At 63.3% G+C, this 19,964-nt stretch overlaps 2 protein-coding genes across 3 annotated transcripts in view; both read right to left on the reverse strand.

Moving 5' to 3' along the window:
* Window positions 1–392: 392 nt before the first annotated feature.
* Window positions 393–9,781, reverse strand: LOC142089868 (bactericidal permeability-increasing protein-like). Its single transcript, XM_075166934.1, has 15 exons — window positions 9,641–9,781; window positions 8,590–8,704; window positions 7,866–7,994; window positions 6,953–7,108; window positions 6,420–6,483; window positions 4,394–4,457; window positions 3,827–3,918; window positions 3,487–3,663; window positions 3,148–3,207; window positions 2,850–3,017; window positions 2,677–2,744; window positions 2,407–2,449; window positions 1,980–2,043; window positions 1,363–1,439; window positions 393–709 (listed from the first exon to the last, which is right to left on the reverse strand). The coding sequence occupies exons 1-15, from the start codon at window positions 9,753–9,755 to the stop codon at window positions 656–658; spliced, it is 1,446 nt and encodes a 481-aa protein (XP_075023035.1). The 5' UTR covers window positions 9,756–9,781; the 3' UTR covers window positions 393–655.
* Window positions 9,782–16,095: 6,314 nt separating this feature from the next.
* Window positions 16,096–19,964, reverse strand: part of RPRD1B (regulation of nuclear pre-mRNA domain containing 1B) — a 74,504-nt gene continuing 70,635 nt past the window's right edge. The window contains exon 7 of one of the 2 annotated variants that reach the window (XM_075166942.1): window positions 16,096–16,410. In XM_075166942.1, the coding sequence (XP_075023043.1) occupies window positions 16,150–16,410 (261 nt within the window). In that variant the 3' untranslated portion in view covers window positions 16,096–16,149. The remainder of the gene's footprint in view (window positions 16,411–19,964) is intronic. The other variant, XM_075166948.1, reaches the window with a different exon arrangement.

Here is a 19,964-nt window from a genome sequence, read left to right on the forward strand (position 1 = left end):
GCTTTGCGGGAAGGACGGGGCGGGAAGCGGCGCGGAGGGGAGGGCGCGGCACCGCCGTGCGCCGCCAAAACGGTCCCCGCCGCGCCCCCGCCCCTCGGCGCTGCGTTCCGCGCCGCCGCGGTTCCGGCGGGCCCGCCCCGCTGCCGGGCGGAGTCGGGGACCCCGCGGGCGGCCGGGCACAGCCCCGCCGCGGAGAAGTGAAATAACGGTGAAAACATGGCGGTCCGTGGTGCTTTGCCACGGCCGCAGGGACAAGAATAGCCGAAACGGGCGTTCCCGGGCCCCCGCCCTCCCTCCCCCGGGGGGGCTCCTGGCTCCCCGCGGCCGCCCCCGAGCAGCCCCGGGCCCGGTGCGAAGGGCCCGGGGAAGGTACCGCAGACTCAGACACGACCGCACCGCCACTGCGCCTTTATTGCCGCCAGCTGCCTCCGCACAGCAGAAGCGGGAGGGGCGGGGAGGGGAGGGGCGGGGGGGGCCAGGGGCGCCCAGCCCTCGGTAGCGCTGGGTCGGGCCCCGGCTGCGGGACGGGGCGGTCAGCCCCCGGCCCGGGCCGAGGCAGGCGGCGAGGGAGGCTGCAGCAGGAGCGGTGGTCTTCAGCCCCGGCAGCGGGGCCGGGCAAGGGGCATTTTTGGTGCTCGAGGTCCCTCTCGTCGCCTTATCTCGGTCCCCGGGGCTGGTAGTGAACGTCTGCTCCCAGCAGCAGGAAGTTCTGGGAGAAACGGGGAAAGCGGGGGGCTGGGACAGGCCCTGGCAGCCGCTCTGTGTTGCGGGCAGCTGCGCTCCCCCGCACCCGCCACGCCTCGGGGAGGGCGGGCGGAGGGGCACGCGTGGTTCTGCCGGCCCGTGCCTGATGCTAGCCCTGGAAGGGCTCCGAAGGCGCTTCACAGCCACCCGCGATAACTGTTCAGCACCCCGTAGTGGCACCCCTCCGGGCCTCCCACGACAGGGGCCTTCCCCGCTCCCCGGGACCCGGCGGGGTCCCTCCACCGCCCCCGGCAGGCGCTGCCAGCCCCACCGCGGCAGCGGCTCTGCGCCCGCAGCATCCCGCCGGGCGCTGCCGGCCGGGGAGGGCCGGCTCGGGGCTGCTGCTGCGCAGAGCTCCGCGTCCTATAAAACGCGTTGTGGGAAATTCAGGCCCTGGGTTTAAGAACTGGAGAATGACGTGGTGCTGCCCTGGGGGTGCAGAGCCGGACCCCTCTGTGCAGACGGGGAAAGCGGGGCTCTAGTTTGCAGCTGTGCCGCCGGGATCCCGGCCGAGCGCACCCTCCCGCCCGCTGCCGCCCCGCCGGCGGGGGAACTGGCCTTGCACGCCGGCAGGCGGGGGCCCGGCCGTGGCAGGGCTGGGAGCTCCCCCTCGCTCACCTGGTGAAACCGCACGAGGATATTGGAGAGCTGTATTCGGTCCGGCAGCGGCAGAGGGAAGCCCTGATCTAACCTGGCTGGAAGAAACGACACACATGGCCACATCGGGACGGGAATGGGAGCAGGAGGGAGCACGGGCCGTGCAAAGCAGGCAGCCGCCTCCTCCCCCCGGCCCCTTCTTCGCCCCGCTGCTCCCGGGGTAGGCAGAGGAAATTCCCCCCAAGCTCCACAGAAGGGCTGGGGGCTGCACATTGTGCCGTGCCACCCCCCCAGGCCCCCGGCCGCCACCAGCCCCGCTCTGGCCCCAGTTGCTGGGCAGTCATGAGCAGCAGTGAGGGGGGGAGAGGGTCTGGAAAGCATTAGGATGTGCGTTGTGCTCATTTTTTCCATTGTGTTCACTGCTGGATCCATGTCACAGCACCGAGAGAGGCTCCTGCACGCCGCTGCCCGCAGCCTGCCTCCGCCGGGCGCTTTTACTGCTGTCTCCTGCACTCACCTGAGGCTTCATCCACCGATCAGGCTTGGCAACAGGGATTTAATTATTGAGCTGGGCCTGCTCGGACAGAGTGACCTGGCTGGCAACTACCCCAGCACCCCCATTCCCAGCAGGTTCTCACCATTAAGACGCGGGAGCAGGATACTGGAAGCAAATACGTTCATTATGGACTGCAGCATTCGCACCTGGGGAGGGGAGAGAGGGGGAAGGAAAAGAGCTTTAGCCTGTGGTAGAGCAGGTGACCAGGCACTGGAGGATAATTAGGAGAAGAAAAAGAGACGAGGAGCTGGGATGGGCACACGCTTTGCCAGATACCAGCGGCTTTGTCTGGCCACACTGGTGAGGTAGGAAGCTTAGAGGTGAGAGAGGCAATGGCATCTGGCTCTGCATCCTCTCCCAGTCTCGTGGGCTGAGGCAGGAGGCATCCATGGGGTCAGCATGGGTGCACCCCCAGGTCCCATGTTGGGCGGCAGGAGGGAACGAGCCATCTCCTTGGCCCCCAGCAGGGTCCATGCTGGGGGCTCTGGTTATGGTCAAGGATAGCATACCTGGAAAGTGCCAACATCCGAATGCTTCAGAGAGAGCTTCATCCTGCGCAGAAACAGAAGCGGTGCTGTGAAGGCTGTCCCAATGGAGGGAGCAGTTCCCACCTCGGTGCCGCCTGTCGATGGCCACGCAGTTCCTGCTCCCTCCAGCCCCACCTCATCCCCTCCGCGCCAGGTTCCCATCCCCGGGACTTCCCCACCTCACCTCTGTCCCCGGGAGCCCAGAACAGAAGCACCCCCCAGCCACACCCCTGCACTGCTCCCCCTCCGTACCTGCCCACCTTCAGGCTTCCAACTATGTGGCCGGATTTCACGTCGATGATGGCAGACACATTGCTCGACTGGGGAGAGAGTGCAGAGCTCTGGCAGTGCTCATCCCACCTCACCCCAAACCAGACACCCAGGGGAACAGCTCCGACCAGCCGAAAGGCACAGCCTGAACTCACCAGGCTGAGGAGGAAGAGAGGAGCCTGGCTGGAGTTGGGAAGGATGGCGTAAGCCTGGATATCCACGATAGGCTTGAGTGAGAGCCCCCCTGGTCCGATGTTCAGGAATGGGGCGGAGGAGGCGGACAGCCTGAGCTTCATCGGTGTGTCTGGGTACATCTTCTCTAGCTGCAGAGGAGCAGGGAGAGGGTAGGGACAGCGGCACAAGCCCCCATTCCTGGGGGACACCACCTTGCACAGAGCAAACCCCCGGCTGTGCGTGGCAGGAGCTCCGGGGAGGCAGGGCTGGACCACTCACCTGGGGAATGAAGGCTGAGAAGGTGGTGGTGTTCAAGTGGAAGTCAACGCCCTTTGGGATCTGCGGGGCAAGAACCGTCACACCGGGGAAATACGGCGCAGCTGAGCCCACGGCGAGATCAGCCCTCCCGCCCCCACGCGCTGCCGTGCCGCACGGCCCCGGCCCCAGCCCGCAGCCCCCAGCTCTCAGCCCGCATCCCGCAGCCCCCAGCCACCGGGCAGCCCACCGGGGAAGCCAGGGGAGCCCTCTGAGACCGCAGGCTGCTGCCAGAGCTCCTCTGCGAATTGAACCCACCGCCCGGAGGCGCGGGGACAGCCCCATCCCACCTGCGCTGCTCACCGTGGAGTCCGTGATTTCGAAGACCAGCGCCCCGGCTGCGTGGTAGGCAAAGCCGGCCGTGTTGAAGAAGTAGCTGGAGGCCCCGAAGTAAACCATGCGGTCGTGATCCGGGGGGAAGGCCAGCGCCAGCGGAGAGAAGGGGACGGAGGAGCGGTGGGCCAGGGAGAAGAATTCGCCCTGGGAGGAGGGAGAGAGGTGAAGCAGGAGAGCAGAGGACGGTGGGATCACCTGCTGACCTGAGCTGGGAAACAGCATTTGCAGGAGGTACCTAAACCTGGTTCCCCACCCGCCCGTGGCGATGGCATCAGCCAACTCAAACTTTCCCAGGGCAGCCTCTCACCTTCAGGTCCACGTCCAGGGACTGGGCGGTAGCAGTTGGGGGTGCCACCAAGGAGTAATCGATGCCAGCCATGGCATCTATCCTGGCTGTGACTGTAAAACACGGAACAAACGGATGAGCAAGAGGGGGATGGCACGGGAAAGCCGGGAGCAGGTTGCCCCTGCAGACATCCAGGCGGTGCCGTGCCCAGGCTTCCTGGTGCAACAGCTCAGTACCAGCTTCATGTTGTGCTTGCTTCTGCTTAGAAGCAAAAAATCACATTTCCCTCCTGACTCTCTTTCTCAGCCATGCAGACTAACTCCTGGACATGAGGAATGGTCTGGGTCCCCCAGCTAAGGCAGCCCGTGCTCCCACCAGCTCCAGGGCACGGCTCGCTGGAGGCTATGTGTGCGGCCGGACAGGGTGCACAGTGACAAGTCTCTGCTGATAACAGTGTTCCCCAGCTCCCAACTTGGCTGCAGAAATACAAGGAAATGGGAGGTGGGCACAAGGTAAAGCTCTGTCCTCATGGCTGGGAAATGCTAGGAAGAAACACTCCTAAAACCCCGTGCAGCCCCCGCCTGGTACCTGGCAGGGTCCGGACGTAAGGCTGGAGCTCGTTGCGCACAGAGCTGACCACGTTCTCACAGACCTGCGGCAAAGAAAGGCAGCGAAGCTGAGCAAGGGCAGCTCTGCCGGGGGCGTCCAGTTCATATCCCCTGGGTCAAAGCCTCAGCTGCACTCTCTGCTCTGCTGCCCGGTGCTGGTTTTATTCCTTGCAAAAGCCTGTTTACATAAAGGAGCACACAATGATGTTTGTCTCTACTCCTCAGGCAGCACATTAATTAAGTGTCCAAGATACAAGCAGGGTTTATACCTGCAAGCATCTGCTTGCAGCAAGCTCCCCACCCACTGCTCAGCTCCATGGAGGCCCTTGGAAGGAATCTCACGTGTGCCCTCAGGCTTTTCCTACGGCCCGTGCTGGAATGACTTGTGCTGAGCAGCCAGGACTTAGCCGCAGCAGAGCAACCGAAAGCGTTAACCCACCCCCGCAGGGGCAGGAGCACTAATTGCACTGACAAAGCAGAGCTATCCTGAGTTCCTACAGCCCCGTGCTGCCAGGACAGAAGAGCAAATCCCTCTGCCACTGTCATCGACGGGTGAAGCCTCGGCATCAGTGGGGGATTTAACTGCAGGCTAAACACTGACCCAGGAAACTGACTGCAGGGCACAGTCCCGCAGACGGCCGAGAGAATCTGCACAAGCTCTCTTCCAACGCTTTCCCCATAATGGCACAGAAACCGCCAGGCAGGATCAGGCCATCATCTGTCTGACCGGGCATCCAGCCTGCAGCAGCTGGCAGCGAGATGCAGAGCTCCGGAGGAGCAGCGACCATGCTAACAGCAATGCAGCCGCTGGCTGGGCCGCGCCGGGGAGGAAGAGGAGGGACGGGGCCTTGGGCATGGCCTTATCGACAGAGGGTTGCTGCTCCTCCCTGTGCCCAGCCGATATTCGTCTGTCTGTCCTGGAAACACCCCATAGCTGCCTGGGAGGACAGAGCTGCAGACGGACAAACGCAGCTCTGATCCCAGCGACCGGGGTCTCCCAGTGACCGGGTCCCCCTGGCACTGGGGGCACAAGGACTGTCCAGGCTCGTGCAGCAAGAGCAGGAGGCAGACACGGGCTGCCAGGGCCGGAGCTGGGTTGGGACCGGGCTGTGCCTTGGGGTCCCGGCCCCTGCCCTCTCCTGCCCATCGCTCCTGGTGCCATCTCACAGATGGAGAAAGGCACTGAGAAATGTGCATTGGGCAGAGCGGGCTCGGACAGGCAGGAGGAGCAGAGCAGCAGAGGTGCCCTCGGAGTCCCAGAGCTGCCCTCCTTCCAGCGGCAAAACAGCAGAAAAGGCCTTTGAGCCCCAGCTTCGCTCCTGCTGCCAGCCCGTCTGCTGCCACCGCTCCCGGGGGCCTTGGGAAAGCCACTACATGGCATCGGGAATAGCGCCCGGGCAGGGTGGGATGTGCTGCGGGAGTGGGATTTGCCTGTTCTCCAACTGCTTCCTTCCTGAGCAAGGTTCACATCCAGGGAGGCTGTAACTCCTGCCAGTTAGCCTTGTAGTAATTATTGCTAACAGCTTGTTTCCATGTCTTGTTGCAGGTCTCCTGCATGTCGGCTTTTGTACCGGGCAGACGGTAGCAGGGCCTCCCTGATGCACCCCGTTAAAACAAGACGGCAAGCGTCTGAAATCCAGAAATGAGAATTTCTCCCCCATTGCTCCCCAAAGCGATCAGGTTTCCTCTGTTACAGTGAGTTTGGCCAAGGCATAAGATCTAATTAACTGACCACATGGAAAGAAAAGTCTTTGTTAATTAGGAACCAATTATGCTGGGCTTTGGCAAAGGCTGCAGGTTTCGAATTCAGCCTGAGCCACACGATGCTACGGAGACTGCAGTTAGCAATGCCCATTCCTCCGGTTTTCACCAAATCGGCAACACGCCCGTGCTCTGGCTCTAGTCAAATCCCTGCGTGTGCTCTGATCCTCCTAGCACATCAGCCACAAGCGAAGGCTAAAGACCACCAGAAAAACCCGGAGCTCTGCCCTCCTCCGCTCACGTACCTTGCTCTCCAAGATCTTCCGGAATCTGGACTCAATAGCACTATGGAAGAGGTTGTAAAGCCATCTGCAGAGAAAAACAGAGGAGTGCTTTAGCTCAGAGGCTGCTGCAGAAGCATTTGCCAGGAAAGGGAGACACTAGAGATTCTGGAACACTGGGGAACGTCATTCCCATACCACTTTGGTGTCTAGCTTTGCCTCAGGGTTTACATTTGCAAACAGACCTGCTTGTAAACAACGTGCACGCAAGTCTGGTGTCTGCCTTAAATCTCCCTTAGATGTGCAGCCACAGCAGGACAAATTCAGGCCAGATTTAAGTTCATTCAGTTGCCTCTCTGGGTGAGAAGTATATCGCAAGAGTCCAGAGAGAGCCGACAGTGGGGGCCAGCGCAGGCAGCCTGGGGGCAGAAGGGGCAGCCTCCAAGGGACTGCAGGTATGCCAACACTTATTCCTTGCACCAGGGCCTGGAAGCCACGTTCCCACAGCAGGCGGGCTAACAGCAGCGTTTCGAGGCCCGCACGATGAAGTTACGTACCCAAACTTGCCCGAAAAGTGTACCCGGACTTTGGAGATGCGGGTGCTGCAGTCAGAGGTGTCAATGGTGGGTTTCCCGGAGGCGTCGCTGCCCAGCTTCAGGTTGATTTTGATATAGACGTTCTCCACCTTCAGGTCAAACGAACCGTGGTCCCGGCTGCAGGGAGAGGAGGACCAGAAGGGGACATTTCTCAATGCCGAGTCCTGGTGGAGGGACCCCAGATCAGCTTTGGGACGGATCTATCTAGCTCAGGCTCTCCCTTGTACTGAGCATCCAGACGAGACCGGGAAAGTTTTTAAGCTCAGGGAAAACAAATTTCACTGGAACATAAACTAGGAGAGGTAACCTTTAAACAGAGAGGGCCGAGAGCAAGTGAGGGAGATGGGAGAGAGACCGGAGACTTGGAGCACAGCTCCTCCATCGTCCACCTTGTTCGTGCCTCCCGCCCCGTTTTATCCATCTCCGTGGCTGTACGAGTGGCAGCGATCCCTGCCCTCCCCCGGTCCCGGCCCGGGTCTGTCCCTGCGGGTGCTCAGGAGGGTGCTCCCCCGTGCCAGCAAGTGGGAGGGACCGTCCCTCACACCCCTGGGTGCCACGAGAGGGGAGATGGCTTTCACATTGTCTCCCCAACCACCTGCAAGCAGGATAAATGCTGCCTGGCCAGCTCCGAGGACTCTTGGCACGGAGGGAGGCCTGGCAGGGCTCCCGCAGGGCGAGGGGCTCCCAGACGTGCATCGGGAATACAGCGGCTGCAGCCCGGCTGCGGGAAAGGCAAGTCCGCACATCTGGAGAGAGCAAAGCAACAGCTGCCCAGGCACAAGGGAGAGGGAGAGGAGAAAAAACCTGTCCAGACCCAGAGAGGGGGACGCAGAGTGAAGCGCCCGAGCAGGGAGAGGGGGAGCTGGGCACGCACATGAAGTACATCTTCACCCGCCAGTTCCCGTCCATCTCGGCGAAGGCGTTGGAGATGGCGACCTGCAGGCCCACGTTGGGGACCAGGGAAATCCGCGAGTACGGCAAGTGGAAACTGCGAAGGTCCAATCTAAAAATAAATGAATAACAAATAAGAGAAAAGGCCCTTGAAAGGGGGTGCCTCGCCCCCGGGCACACGGCTGGGGAGGGAGGGAGCGGGGTCACCATGCCGGCAGCATCCCCAGCTCCCATCCTGCCGCAGCAAAGCGATGCCTGGCAGGGACGCGCAGAGCAGAGCGGCGCCTTTGGAAACGTGGTCCCTGCAGCCACCCAAACAGCAGCTCGAAACCCTGCGCAGTGGGAGCGGAGAGGTGCAAAGGGGCAGCGCGGAGCTGGGATCTCCTCAGGGGCTGGGCTCCGGCTCCATGGGCGGGACGGGTGTCCTGCTGCCGTGGGCAAGGCCACCTCCACCGCCTGGGCTGCAGCTGCGCAAAATCCGCCCGCGCCCAGAGTGCCGTCACCCCGGTTCCCTTTTTCCCCTTTGGGCAGGAGGGCAAACCAGGAGCATCTCTGCCTGCACCGAGGACAGGGCCAACATCTCAGGGAGCTGTGGAGGGGACAGGATGGTCCTCACTGCTCCAGGGCTCCCCATCCTCCCCCACCCCTCCTGTCCCTCGCGTGGGCCGGGGGGCAGCGAGCCGCTCCGGGGCGCTGGCAGGGCTCACCTGGAGATCTCATAGTGCACCTTGGCCACGTGCCGGAGGCGGAAGTCACCCGAGATGTCCGGCAGCTTCAGCTGGGCCAGCTCCTTCTCCAGGACGGTGATCCCATGCTGATGGGCTGCAGGGGCAGAGGGAGAGCGTCACCGCCATGCGCTTCCCAGGGGAGCTGGGAGCATGCACCAGGCGCACAGTGGAAGGGTTAAAGGAAACATCCGGGCGGTGGCCTGGCTGCTTTCCACCTCCCAGGCTATCTTTAAAGCTAATCTCGGTGCACAGAGCCCTGTAAGCGCATGGGCAACGCTGCCTGACATCTGCCTGCTTGCCCCAGGGGAAGGTGGTGGCCAGGTGGCACGGAAAGGGAGGAGAGGTCCCAGTCCTCGCTCTCTGGGCTGGGCGCTGGGCGAGGTGTGCAGGAGGTCCTGGGCACCACGCCGCTCCATGTCCAGCACTGGCGGGCAAAGCTGGATGGAGCACACATCCCAGGGAGCAGCACGGCGTGGGTGGGTGCTGCATCCCTGCATCCATCTGGGAAGGGGAGTCACGTCCTCTCCCATGCAGCTGGCAGAGCTGCCGAGTAAATGAGCTGTTTCTCACACAGTGTATTTCAATCCATATCAGCGCTCCGCTGGAGCCGGGGCTCTGCCTGCCTCAATAAAACCAGCGCGGGGCCCATCCATCTCCGTCACTGCCCCCCCGCAGCTCCCCACCTCCTCTCCTCCGTAGCTCACTCCTCCAGGGCTCACGGCTCGGCTGCCCGGACTCGTGCCATGAGAGCAGGACCCTCTGGCCCTGCCAGCCCTGCGCCTCCCCCGACACCGCCTGGGTGCAGCCCCCCGAGACCCCCGCAGGGCCGGGCCCCTCTGCAGGGGCTCCGTGAAGGTGGGGGGGGCAGAGGGGTGCATCAGCAGGAAGCCCCGGGTGATGGTGCATTCGACACCTGTGGCCGAGGCTCCCCCATACTGCCCCAGGACCCCACAGTCTCCAAGCGAGCGCCCAGCTCCACACCTCGGCCACCAGCACACCTGCAAGGAGGGAAATCAGAAGCTGAACCCACCATAGTCCAAGCCTGCCTGGGTGATCCTCACCACGAAGCCGGGGTTGGTGGCCCCGGCAAGTGCCAGGCACAAAGCCAGCGCCTCGCAAGCCACCGCCAGGCTCTGCGCTCCCATCCTGGCTGCCCCGCGGTGCCGCACTGCTGCCGGGCTCTCCCTGCCCACACCGCCTTTATATCCGTGCCAAAACGGGAACCGCAGGCGAGGGAGGCGTGCAGAGCCGCTGCCGCAGCCCGCGCGGGACGTCCCCCGGAGCCCCAGGGCTTCCTGCTGGGCCACTGCCCCGCTCACCGGTGGCAGCCGCGCCTACGGCACAGCATGGCACACCTGCACCCAGCAGCACGCCCGGTGCCTCTCCTTGCAGGCAGGGAAGGGATAGCGAAAACTGGGAGGCGACAGCTCAGTTTCCATCTCTCCATCGGGTGCAAACGGTCCCTGCCTGCAGCAGAGGCAGGTGCTCGGTGAAGCAGACCTGCTGCGGGCACGGGTTCGGCTCTGCCAGCCGTGTTCGATGGGGCTATGTTCTCACTGCGTGCTCTGCCTGCTCTGCTCTGCCTTTGCCGAGCAAAGGCTGGGAACAGCCCGGGGTGCCCCCGAGCCGTCTGCCAGCCCTGCTGCCCCCCGCCCATCCCGTGGGGCTCCAGTCTGCTCTGCGCCCCTGGGCATTAGCTGCCACTATCGTGACACAGACCTGCCAAAGGCACCCGTTGTAACGTTACCAACAGAGCAGCCTTGGGGCACAGCAAGGGCTAAAGGAAGCAAGTTGCGGTTTCTCACCCCATGTGAGCAGACCCCAGAGTCCCCCCACACCCAGCAGCGCTGCTGAAGGGGCACCTGCCTGCACTGGGTGGCCGCAGCGGGGTTCCGGGGGGAACTAAATCAGCAGGGTGCCCTGCGCCTCCAGCCCCAGGCACGGGGCTCCATCACAAAGCAGCCGTGCATGGGAGGAGACGTCCAGCACACCAGGAAAAAGCCACAGATGCAAAACTTCTGGGGCCCCGACATGTCACAGCTTGGGCTCACCATGGCTGGAGATGGGTGCGGGAGCTGGGTGCAGCCAGGCAGGGGCAAGGGGGCAGCACCCCCTGACCCCCAGCGGGGAGAGCGGGGCTGACCGGACCCTGCCCACAGGCTGCAGGGCAGAGGTGAGGGAAGAAGGAATGATTTGAGTTACTTTCATTTCCCGTTGGGGAAACGGCAGGACCGGGCACAGGAAACCCGTGGCAGCTGATGCAGGCAGATCTCATGCTGGGTCCAGGGAAGTCCTGGTTGCTCAGAGGCAACATCCCTGAACCATGCGCTTGTGAAATGCAGCTATTGCTCAAGCACAGCCGCCAGCGTGGCCGTGCCCCGCGGCGCTGCAGCCCCGGGAGGCCCCGAGGGATGGGGCAAGCGGAGCCCGGGGTGTCTGTGCTGAGGAACCTGGCACATGGAGGATCGGGGCTGGAGAGATCCACTCTGCCTTTCTTCCCTGGAGCTTCAGACGGGGGCACTTGCAGGCTGCCTGGCAGACACACAGCAAACGCCCGCCAGACTTGCACGTGTGGCTACAGCTTTGGAGAGTGGCACTGCAATCGCCGTTGGCTCTCAGACCCAGGGCAGGAAAACAAGGACACAGCAACCCAGCAGGTCTGGTGCTGGCAGTGCCTGCCAAAGATGGACAAACAGCCCAGGGAGGAGCCGTGTCCCACTGGCACCCAGACAGCATCCACAGGCTGCGATCGTCCCATCAGTGCTGGCCCCAATCCATCCCTGGGGGCCAGGAGCCCATGGGCAGAGCTCATTTTGCCCAGAGAGAAGCAGCCAGGAGCAGAGGAGAAAGTTAAAAGGCCAAATCCCTACTTGCAGCCATGGCCTTGCTGCTGCCCGTCAGCAGCGCTTTGCTCGGTGCAGAGGAGAAGCTCCCCAAACCCTCCCATCCATGACACTGCATCTCAGCAGGGCTGTTTCGAAACAATATTTAAGATGTTCAGGACAAGCATTGAGGAACCAGAACCTCTTCCATGGGGAGAAATGAAATTCTATGGGGAGCAGCACAGAGAGGAAGCAAAACCAGAAAGTTTTCCTTCTGGGTTTGAGCAAATTTTAAAATTGAACCGAAAAAAACCCTTCAAACAGCACAAACCCTGACCAAACGCTCCCGTGTTTGGCAAGGAACAGCTGAAACCTCATCTAACACCGGACGCTGCGGGCTGGGCCTGGTAGTGCTTTGTGCGAGGGATGACAGCAGGGAATGGAGCGTAAATCCTGCCCTGCCCGACCTGACCCTTCGGAGGGGAAAAGCCTCCTCCTGACTGGTGGCTCCGCTGGGGAAGGACTGGTCCCCCCAGGGCTGCGGAGCTGGGCTGGGGTTTGCTGGGCAAAGGAAAGGACCACCGTCAGACGGGAGTCCAGAGGCGGGGAGGGCAGGGAGCTGCAGGAGGTCCATCTCCGTGCTGCCGGCTGCCCCCCGCCCAGGGCTGTGGGTCAGGACCCCCTCCCTGCTGTGGCCAGGCCACCCGCCGCTCCCCAGGGCTTCCTCTGGCCCCACACGCTCCTCAGCACGTGCGGGCAGCTCCCGATCCTGCCTCCAGCTCTTGCGTGATGCAACGGCCCAAACCACCCTGCAGTCGTGTGCTGGGGCTCCCCAGGGGGACCTCGGGGGTTGGGCTGTGGCTCTGCTCCGTCCCCAGCAGCCGCCAGCTTGGGTCTGCTGGGCTCGCTGCCACCCTGCGCCCCTTCCCAGGTGAGCACCCGGCGAGGGCTGGCTGCACCCCGGCTGTCCCTGGGACGGCCTTTGGCAGACGTAGGGAGTTATTGCTCCTCAGGCTGCGAGCAAGGACACCCAGACACGTTTGCTTTCTGCAAGGAAATCTGGCCACATCCGTTTCCTGCGGTGCCACAACCGTCCTGGGAATTCCCCGGGGCCCGGGCAGCGCGTGCTGGTGCCAGAGGCATTGCTGCTGCCGCTCATCAGGCTTTCCCTGGCAGCTGCAGGGCAGAGCTGTGGGCTGGCAAACCCTGCTGGGGAAACGCAGGGGAAAACCCGGGGGACTCGGCAAGAAAAGCGAGAGCAACCTGGCTGGTTTTGGAGGGAACTTGGAAAAGAGAAGTCCACAGCCAGAAATAAAACCTCCCCCTATCCATTTCCAGCCAGGACAAGTTCACTGCCAGCAACAGAACCGGGCTCTGACCGGGACCTGTGGCCACCGTCCCTAGACCTGCAGGGACTTCACCCAGAGCTCGGCGAAATGCTGTCAGCATTGCGATGCGGGGGAGCTGCGGCTCCTGCCCACTCCCACGTGTGTGGGATCGCTGCCAGCCTGACACTGCCCACCATCACCTGCAAGTCCCAGACAACCTTTGACCCAGCAGCATCTAAAAATACAGCTGGGGGACGCGCGGGGGCTCCTGCGCTGTTGTTTTCCCAGCTGCAGGATCAGCGTGACCTGGCCGTGGCTGTTCCTGGAGCCGGGCGGGCTCTCCGCCAGCACGGGGTCGCTGCTGACGCCAGCCCTGACCACTGCATCAAAAACCAGCAGCCGGGAACACCCGGGGACACGAGAGCTAAAAAAGCAGGAGCCCTGCAGGGCATGGCGAGCAGCTGCGCCCCGCAGACCAGGACCCTGGGTGCAGGGACACGGCCGCAAGCAACGAGGCTCCCAGCAGGACCGCAACCCCAGAGACCGTCCCCCATGCTGGGCTCACCACCCTCACCCTCCCTCCACCCCAACACCCCAGTGACGTCCCGGGGGTCCCCCAGGACCAGTGCTGCAGCCAGAGCGTCTTCTCCACCCGCTGAGGGCTGCCATCGCCCCCAGACAGGCGGGCTCCTCGCACAGCACGCCAGCTCGTGACACGAGGTCTGGGAGCCTCGTGGGAGACAAAAGGGGACGCAGAGAGCAAGGGGGATGATCTTGCAGAAAAGTAAAAATAAAAATGCAAGAATGGTGACCTCGGGCAGAGCTTGGGGGAATCTGAATGGTGGCTCTGTGCCGGCAGAGGGGCAGGGCAGGAGGCCACATGCAGCCTGTCCCAGCAGCTGCTCGGGACAAACAGGGCATGGAGAAAGGGAGCGAAAGAGGAGGGTGAGCTCATGGGGTCAGGGGCCCCGTGGCAGCAGGGGCACCCGGGAGGCCCCCAGGAGCTCTGCCCTTTGCTGGGCAGGCTTGGTGCCCAGCACCCCCATTCCCACCTCCAAGCCTTGCTGTCTCGGGGCAGCAGGAGGGCACAGGGAGCTGCCTTGGGGTGCTACAGGGATGCAGGGCTGAATCCAGCAATGCTGGGTGCATTTTCAGGGTGGACTAGTTCAGCACAGCTGGTAAGAGCGCCCCAGGGCCCAGGCTGGGAGCTGCTGCCCTCAGGCACTCCATGGTGCTGGGGTGGTTGGGTCCCACTGGGCTCGGCTTCGCATCCTTCCCCTCCTGCTCACCAGTGCCACAGAGGGATCCTACCTGCTGGTGTGGGACCCACTCAGCCACGCTGACTCCCTCCTCACCCGGCCCTGGTGCCTTTCAGAAGGTGTACGAGCCAAAGTAAGTTCTTGGGCTCATTTCAGAGGTAACCAGGCAATTAAAGAAGGTCAGAGCATGAGCTCATACTCCCCTCACACTCAGAGAAACTATAAAAAGGCTGAAGCAGAGTATGTGAACTAATGCAATTAAAGAAGCAATTGGCTGCTGGTGGAGAAGGGAGGAGCTGGCTCAGTGGGCCCCAATTTGCGTTAGGGATCCCAGGCAGACGGCTTGGACCAGGGTTGAGCCAAGGGCCAGCCCTGCACAGAGCTGTGGCAGTGCCTGTGGGTCTGGAGCCACATGGTGGGCTGCAGCCAGGCACTCCAGCCCTGCTCCCCGCGGCCAAGCCTCTGCCCACCCAGCACGACCGCCAGTGCCTGAGCCCTTGCAGCACTCGTGATCTCTACTGGCGACGAAAGGGCTCTCGCTAGCTCCCAAGGAAATGGGAAGCAAGCGCAAAGCCCTCCCTGGCGCCGTCCTCCCTCCAAACAAGCCAGCATCCCAGCTGTACCTCCTCCTGTCTCAGCTTGTTTTCACAGCGTGTCCTTTGGCCGCTCGCTAATCTCTGGACAAATGTTCGTTATCGAGACTGCCCTGGTGGCTTGCAGCCCACGCTGCGGCCATCCCACCCGTCCCTGCTCCCATCCCTGAGCCCGCGCCCATGAACACAACAGTGGAAACAGCTTCAGCCTGAGCAGGGAGCAGAGGGTCTGAGAGCGCTGGATGCCATGCCTGGGGATTGAAGAGCTGTGCCGAGCAGCAGCGGTTTGTGTTAGGATGTACTAAATCTGGGGCTTTGGCTCTTACACTGATTGTTTTTGTATGACTTCTGGTTGCTAAATCACACAATTCTGCCTTCAAGTAGGTACTTTCCATCGTTGAAACATCCCAAAGAGCTGTAAGAGACACTTTCTTTCTGCTATGCTTTTAGGCCAATTCAGAAATGAGAACTCCGCGCTGTGCTAAGTGCTCTGTTCTGAATACAAACCAGTCCTGACGGTTCGTATCAACGCTGGCCTGTGTTTATTTAAAGAGGGAAGCCGCCAGAAAAACTGCATGTGTGCACACACACGCACACGCAGCTTTGCCTGTTCCCGGTGCCGTGAAGCATCCCCGAGCCGGGAGCGGCGGCTGCCCGGAGCTGCTCCGGGGCCCGGGGGGCGGCGGAGCGCCCCTGCCTGGCACGGTGCCGCGGGGGCCGGGGCCGGACCCGCCGGGGGCTGCCACCCCCCCCGGGGCTTTTTTCTCCGGGGGTCGTGCACCCCCCCCTTTCCCCGCCGGGGGGACGGAGCCGGCGCCGCCTCCGCCGCCGCCTCGGAGGCACCCGGCGGGGGCACGGGGGGAGCTCCCCGGGAGCAGCCGCCGCCTCGGGGGCAGCCGGCGGGGCCCCGGCCCGGCCCCCCGGCCCCGGCCCCGGCCCCGCTCGCCGCCGCAGGCGCTCCCCGAGCCGCCCCCCGCCAGCCCCCTCCCCCGGCCCGCCCCGCCGCGCTCGCTCTTTCTTCGCCTTTTCTTTCTTTATCCTTCTGGTTTTGTGGTTTTTTTCCCTTTCCCCCCGAAGAGGCGCGGCGGGCGGGGGGAGCCGGGCCGGGGCCGATGGGGCCGATGGGGCCGGGGCTGCCCGCCCCCGCCCGCCCGCCCGCGGCTCGGGGAGGCGCCGGCGGCCGGGGAAGAGCCGCCCGCGGACCGGCGAGGAGCGGGCGGGAGAGCCGGGGCGGAGGGGCAGCGCTCGGGCCCCCAGCAAGGAAGAGGGACGGGACAGTCGGTGCCGCGGGGCCCCCCGGCCCCTCCGCCACTTCCCGGTAGACATGGTAATTCCTTCTCCTTTCCCGTCCTTTCTGCTGACCTTCCCCGCTCGCTGCCGGCCCCCGCGGGCACCTGCGGGCCCCGGCCCTCCCGAGCACCGGGTGGGCGTCGGGAGCGATGGCCGAGGTCGGGTGCGAGGGCGGAGGTCGGGTGCGAGGGCGGAGGTGGCCGTCGGCTGCTCGGGCAGGCATGTGCGGGTCTGCAGCCCGCGATGCTTAAACTTCCCTGCAAAGTTTGGCAGGGGGATGGGGTGCAGCAAGCGGGTGCTGCTGCGTGGACCGTGCCTGGCGTGCAGGTACAAGACACTCGGCAGATCCGTCCCCGGGCTGGCCATCTCGTTTGTCACCGCAGCCGGCACATGCTGTTGTCCCAGGCTCCCGGGTGATGCTGTGCTGAGCGCTGGCCTCCCGCTCCGCCAGGCTGGGGCTGTTCGTTAGCGTTTGCATCGTGCCTGCCAAAGTTGCCAACAGCAAGAGCTGCAGGAGAGAGAAAGGAATTGTTATTCAGGGCTGGTCCTGACGCTCAAACCTCGCTCCTTCCTGAGCAGGAGGGAGAAGGGAGACGGAGCTGAGTCACCCTGCGGCTTTGGGTACGAGTTAAACAACTTTACAGCACCAAAACACCAAAGCCCAGCTCGTCTTGTTGGTGTAAACCACTTTAAAAAATACGGGTATTTGGGGAGAAATATCAATCTCTATTTAACAGCACTTTGGCTTATTAGAATGGAAATAGCTTTGCAAATGTAAATCTCCTTATGTTCCCTAATGCCTTTTGTTTCGGTTCTGTGCTCCCTCGCAGCTGGCGGAGGAACGTGGGCTAATTGGTTGCTTTTGGATTTCTAACGGCTCCCCGGCCGGCCTGGCCTCAGCTTCTCCCATGAATGCGGAGCCGCTGCACCCCAAAATCCTCCCCCAATGATGAAGTGCTTTGTGACACTCAATGAAAACATTGTTAGTCATTCCAGGCCAAAATATTCCCCAGCACAACGCGGGCTGCGCCTGGTGCCTCCATCAGTCGTTCTCTCCCGACGTTGGCTCACGCTGCTGGATGAAGTCCTGCACGGTTTTATTCCATTGACAGGGGAGCGGCTTTGTTTATTCAGTCGATCCGTCCTCTGGCGTGTCCCTTTGCTGTGGGGTTTTGGTGCTGATTTGGAAGATTTTCCTTTTTCCCCCTGCAGCAGGGCTGTCCCCTCCCCCAGACACCCCAAGTTTATCCCAGCCGGTTTACCCAAATTCCGTGTGTTTCTCTCCAGCTGCCAAGGTGCGGGACTGGGCAAGGCTGGGGAGCTGGGCTGCGTGTGCCGCGGCCGGGGGAGGCTGCTCTGGGGTTTGGGGGGACAGTGTCACGAGAGTTGGCGGGTGTGGGATGGGGCTGCTGGCAGCATGCGCCTTGGCCCCGTCGGCCTGCGGTCTGCGCCCCCCCGCCCCACAGAGCCCTCCCCGGCAGCGCGGCCAAGCCAGGGAATGGCCGTGTTTGGGGCTGCTCGATGCAGCCTGCCCGGAGCAGAGCCCCATCGGCCCCGGTCTCAGGGGGCCTGGCTCCTCTTTCTCTTTTCTTTTGCTTTTTTATCAGTGCCACGTGAGCTCAGCCAGTAAGAGTTTAGTTCGGTTTCAAAAGAGCTGGTTTGGGATGTGCCGGGGCTGTGCAAGGGTGACTGGGCAGCGGGCTCTGGCGAAGGCAAGCGCAGGCAGGGCAGGCAGGGCAGGCAGCTCTGGCCCATCTCTCGTGGCACCATTAGGAGCCGGATGGATCCCCTTTTGCTGTTACAGACGGCGGCTCCTCACCTCCGTGCTGGGACGGGGAAGGAGCCGAGCTCGGTAGTGCCAGGCCAGGAGATGGTGGGCGCCCGGCCGGACTTGGTGCCTGGGAGCGGGCGGTTGCGCCGGGGCCCCGCAGCAGCAAGGCAGAGCAGGGAGCTGGATTTTACCCTGCAGCGGGGCTTCTCCAGAGCAAGGCCTCCCGTCCCTGCTAGGAATTGTGCAAAGTGTGGGAAGAGCAGCAGTCCAACGGCAGGCGTGCAGAGCGCCTGGCAAGGGAACGCACTTGCAGATCAGGGCACCAAGAAGGGACTTGGTCTCCTCCTGCTCTGCCCTGGCCCTGTGGCTTCTCCTGCCAGGGCCAAGGGCAGGAGATCTCTGTGTGGAGACACGGAGAAAAAGTCAAGGAGAATTAACCAAAGCATGACTGCGAAGTACTTTAGCTAAAGCACATTAAAGCTAATTAAGCTGAACTAAGCGAGGCCACTTTCTCTCTGTATGGGCTCCCAGGCCAGTTTCAGCTGCATGAAACTAATGCCCACCTTCAGCTAATCCCGCCTGGCTTCCCGAGTGCCCGTGCAGGAGCATGGGGATGACGGTGAGCTGCGGCTGCCCAAGGTGCAGGACCTGGCTGCTGCCCCGGCTGCCAGGAGGATGCTTATCCCTGTGGCAGCTCCTGCCGGCTGCCTGCGGCGCTGGGGTCCCTCCGCTGTTAAATCTGGAGCCCAGCCCTGGCTGATGGCCCGGCTTTGCCGTGGGCTGCAGCCGGTGGCAGAGCTAGGGGCTCCTCGGTACCCAGCAACTGGCAGAGGTAGCACACACCATGCTCTGCAGGAGGAGGAGGAGGAGGAGGAGGAGGCGGAGGAGAGCTGTCCCGCTGCAGAGCAGCAGATCCCCGGCCAGCCAGGCTGGGCCTGACCCTGCACCACGCAGAAACCTGCATCTTTCCTGCAGCAGCACCATTTCCAGCAGAAAAGGGGCCGTTTGCCCACCCGCCCCCCAGGTGCCAGCCCCGGCCTGATCTGTTGTTTATCTGAGCCTCTCCTGCAGAAATACCCCCAAGGAGTTGGAGAAGTCTCTCTCTTTCCCACTCGCCGATGGGCTCCTTTTGGCAGCCATGTCTGTAGTCACCCCCGTGCTGCCTGTAACGCAGCTGGGATTTAACGGGAGCCGTCTGATGGCTTCCCTCCACGTACCTGCTGCGCCAGCCGGGCCTGCGCAGCCGACACCTCCTGCAAAGCTGGGAGAGCAAACTCGGAACCGCCAGTTTACACGTGGCACGTTGCCCCAGTCTGGAAGGGGCGCAGGGGAGGGGGCTGTAACCCGGCAGAGCACTTCCCAGAAAACGCTCGGAGGACTAATTTTGAGTTCGGCGAATTCAGCGATGAGTCTGAACCAAAACACCTTCAGATGTTTGTCCTTCCTCCCATCTGCTGCATTCCTACAGCGAGCTGCTGAGCCCGGCATCCCCACGCTCCATGTCTGGCTTGGCTTAACCCCTTGGCTGCTGTGGCTCCTCCGCCTCCGCACGGCCAGCGTTCCCGAGCGGAGCGGGGCGGCAGGCTCCGCTCAGGGCTCATCTCAGGCTCCTTAAACCACAGCCCAGTGCTGGGAACCGGACCCGGCCGTGCTCCTGCCCCTGGCTGCGCGGTGCTTGGTCTGCTCTACACCCAGTTCCTCCCCAGTTTCCAGCCCAGGAAGGTTTGGAGCCCCCCCGGGCTCGGCGGCGTTGCCAGCGTGGGCGTACCAGGGACCCGGCAGAGGCGCGGTGCAGCGGCGCAGCGCAGGATGGTGGGCACAGGCTGCACGGGGGGTGATGGCGTTGTGGGACCGCTCTCCCCACCAGCGATGCTTTCTTCCCGCAGGACGCCGGCTCGCTGGACGCAGCGGTGCAGAGTGCCCTCCAGGCTCTCTACCCCCCCTTCGAAGCCACAGCCCCCACGGTCCTGGGCCAGGTGTTCCGGCTGCTGGAGACCAGCTACCGGGGAGATGGGCTCTGCTGCCTGCTCCAGTTCCTCATCCCGGCCAAGCGCCTCTTCGAGCACGTGCGGCAGGCAGCCTGCGTAAGCCCGCACGCCCCCCGCGCCGCGGTGCCCTGCGCCCCGCTCCCGGCCACGGGGGGTTTGCAGGTGTGACACCCTGCATGGCCGTGCCCTGCGCCAGGCTGCAGGCTCCCTCTCTGCATGACCCCCTCCCTGTCCCTGTCCTCTCCCCGCAGAGGGGACTGTGGTGTGCCCAGCTCCCCGGGTCGGCTCCGGCACAGCGCCTGG

The sequence above is a fragment of the Calonectris borealis genome, chromosome 17 (assembly GCF_964195595.1).
Source record: "Calonectris borealis chromosome 17, bCalBor7.hap1.2, whole genome shotgun sequence".
Lineage (NCBI taxonomy): Eukaryota > Metazoa > Chordata > Aves > Procellariiformes > Procellariidae > Calonectris > Calonectris borealis.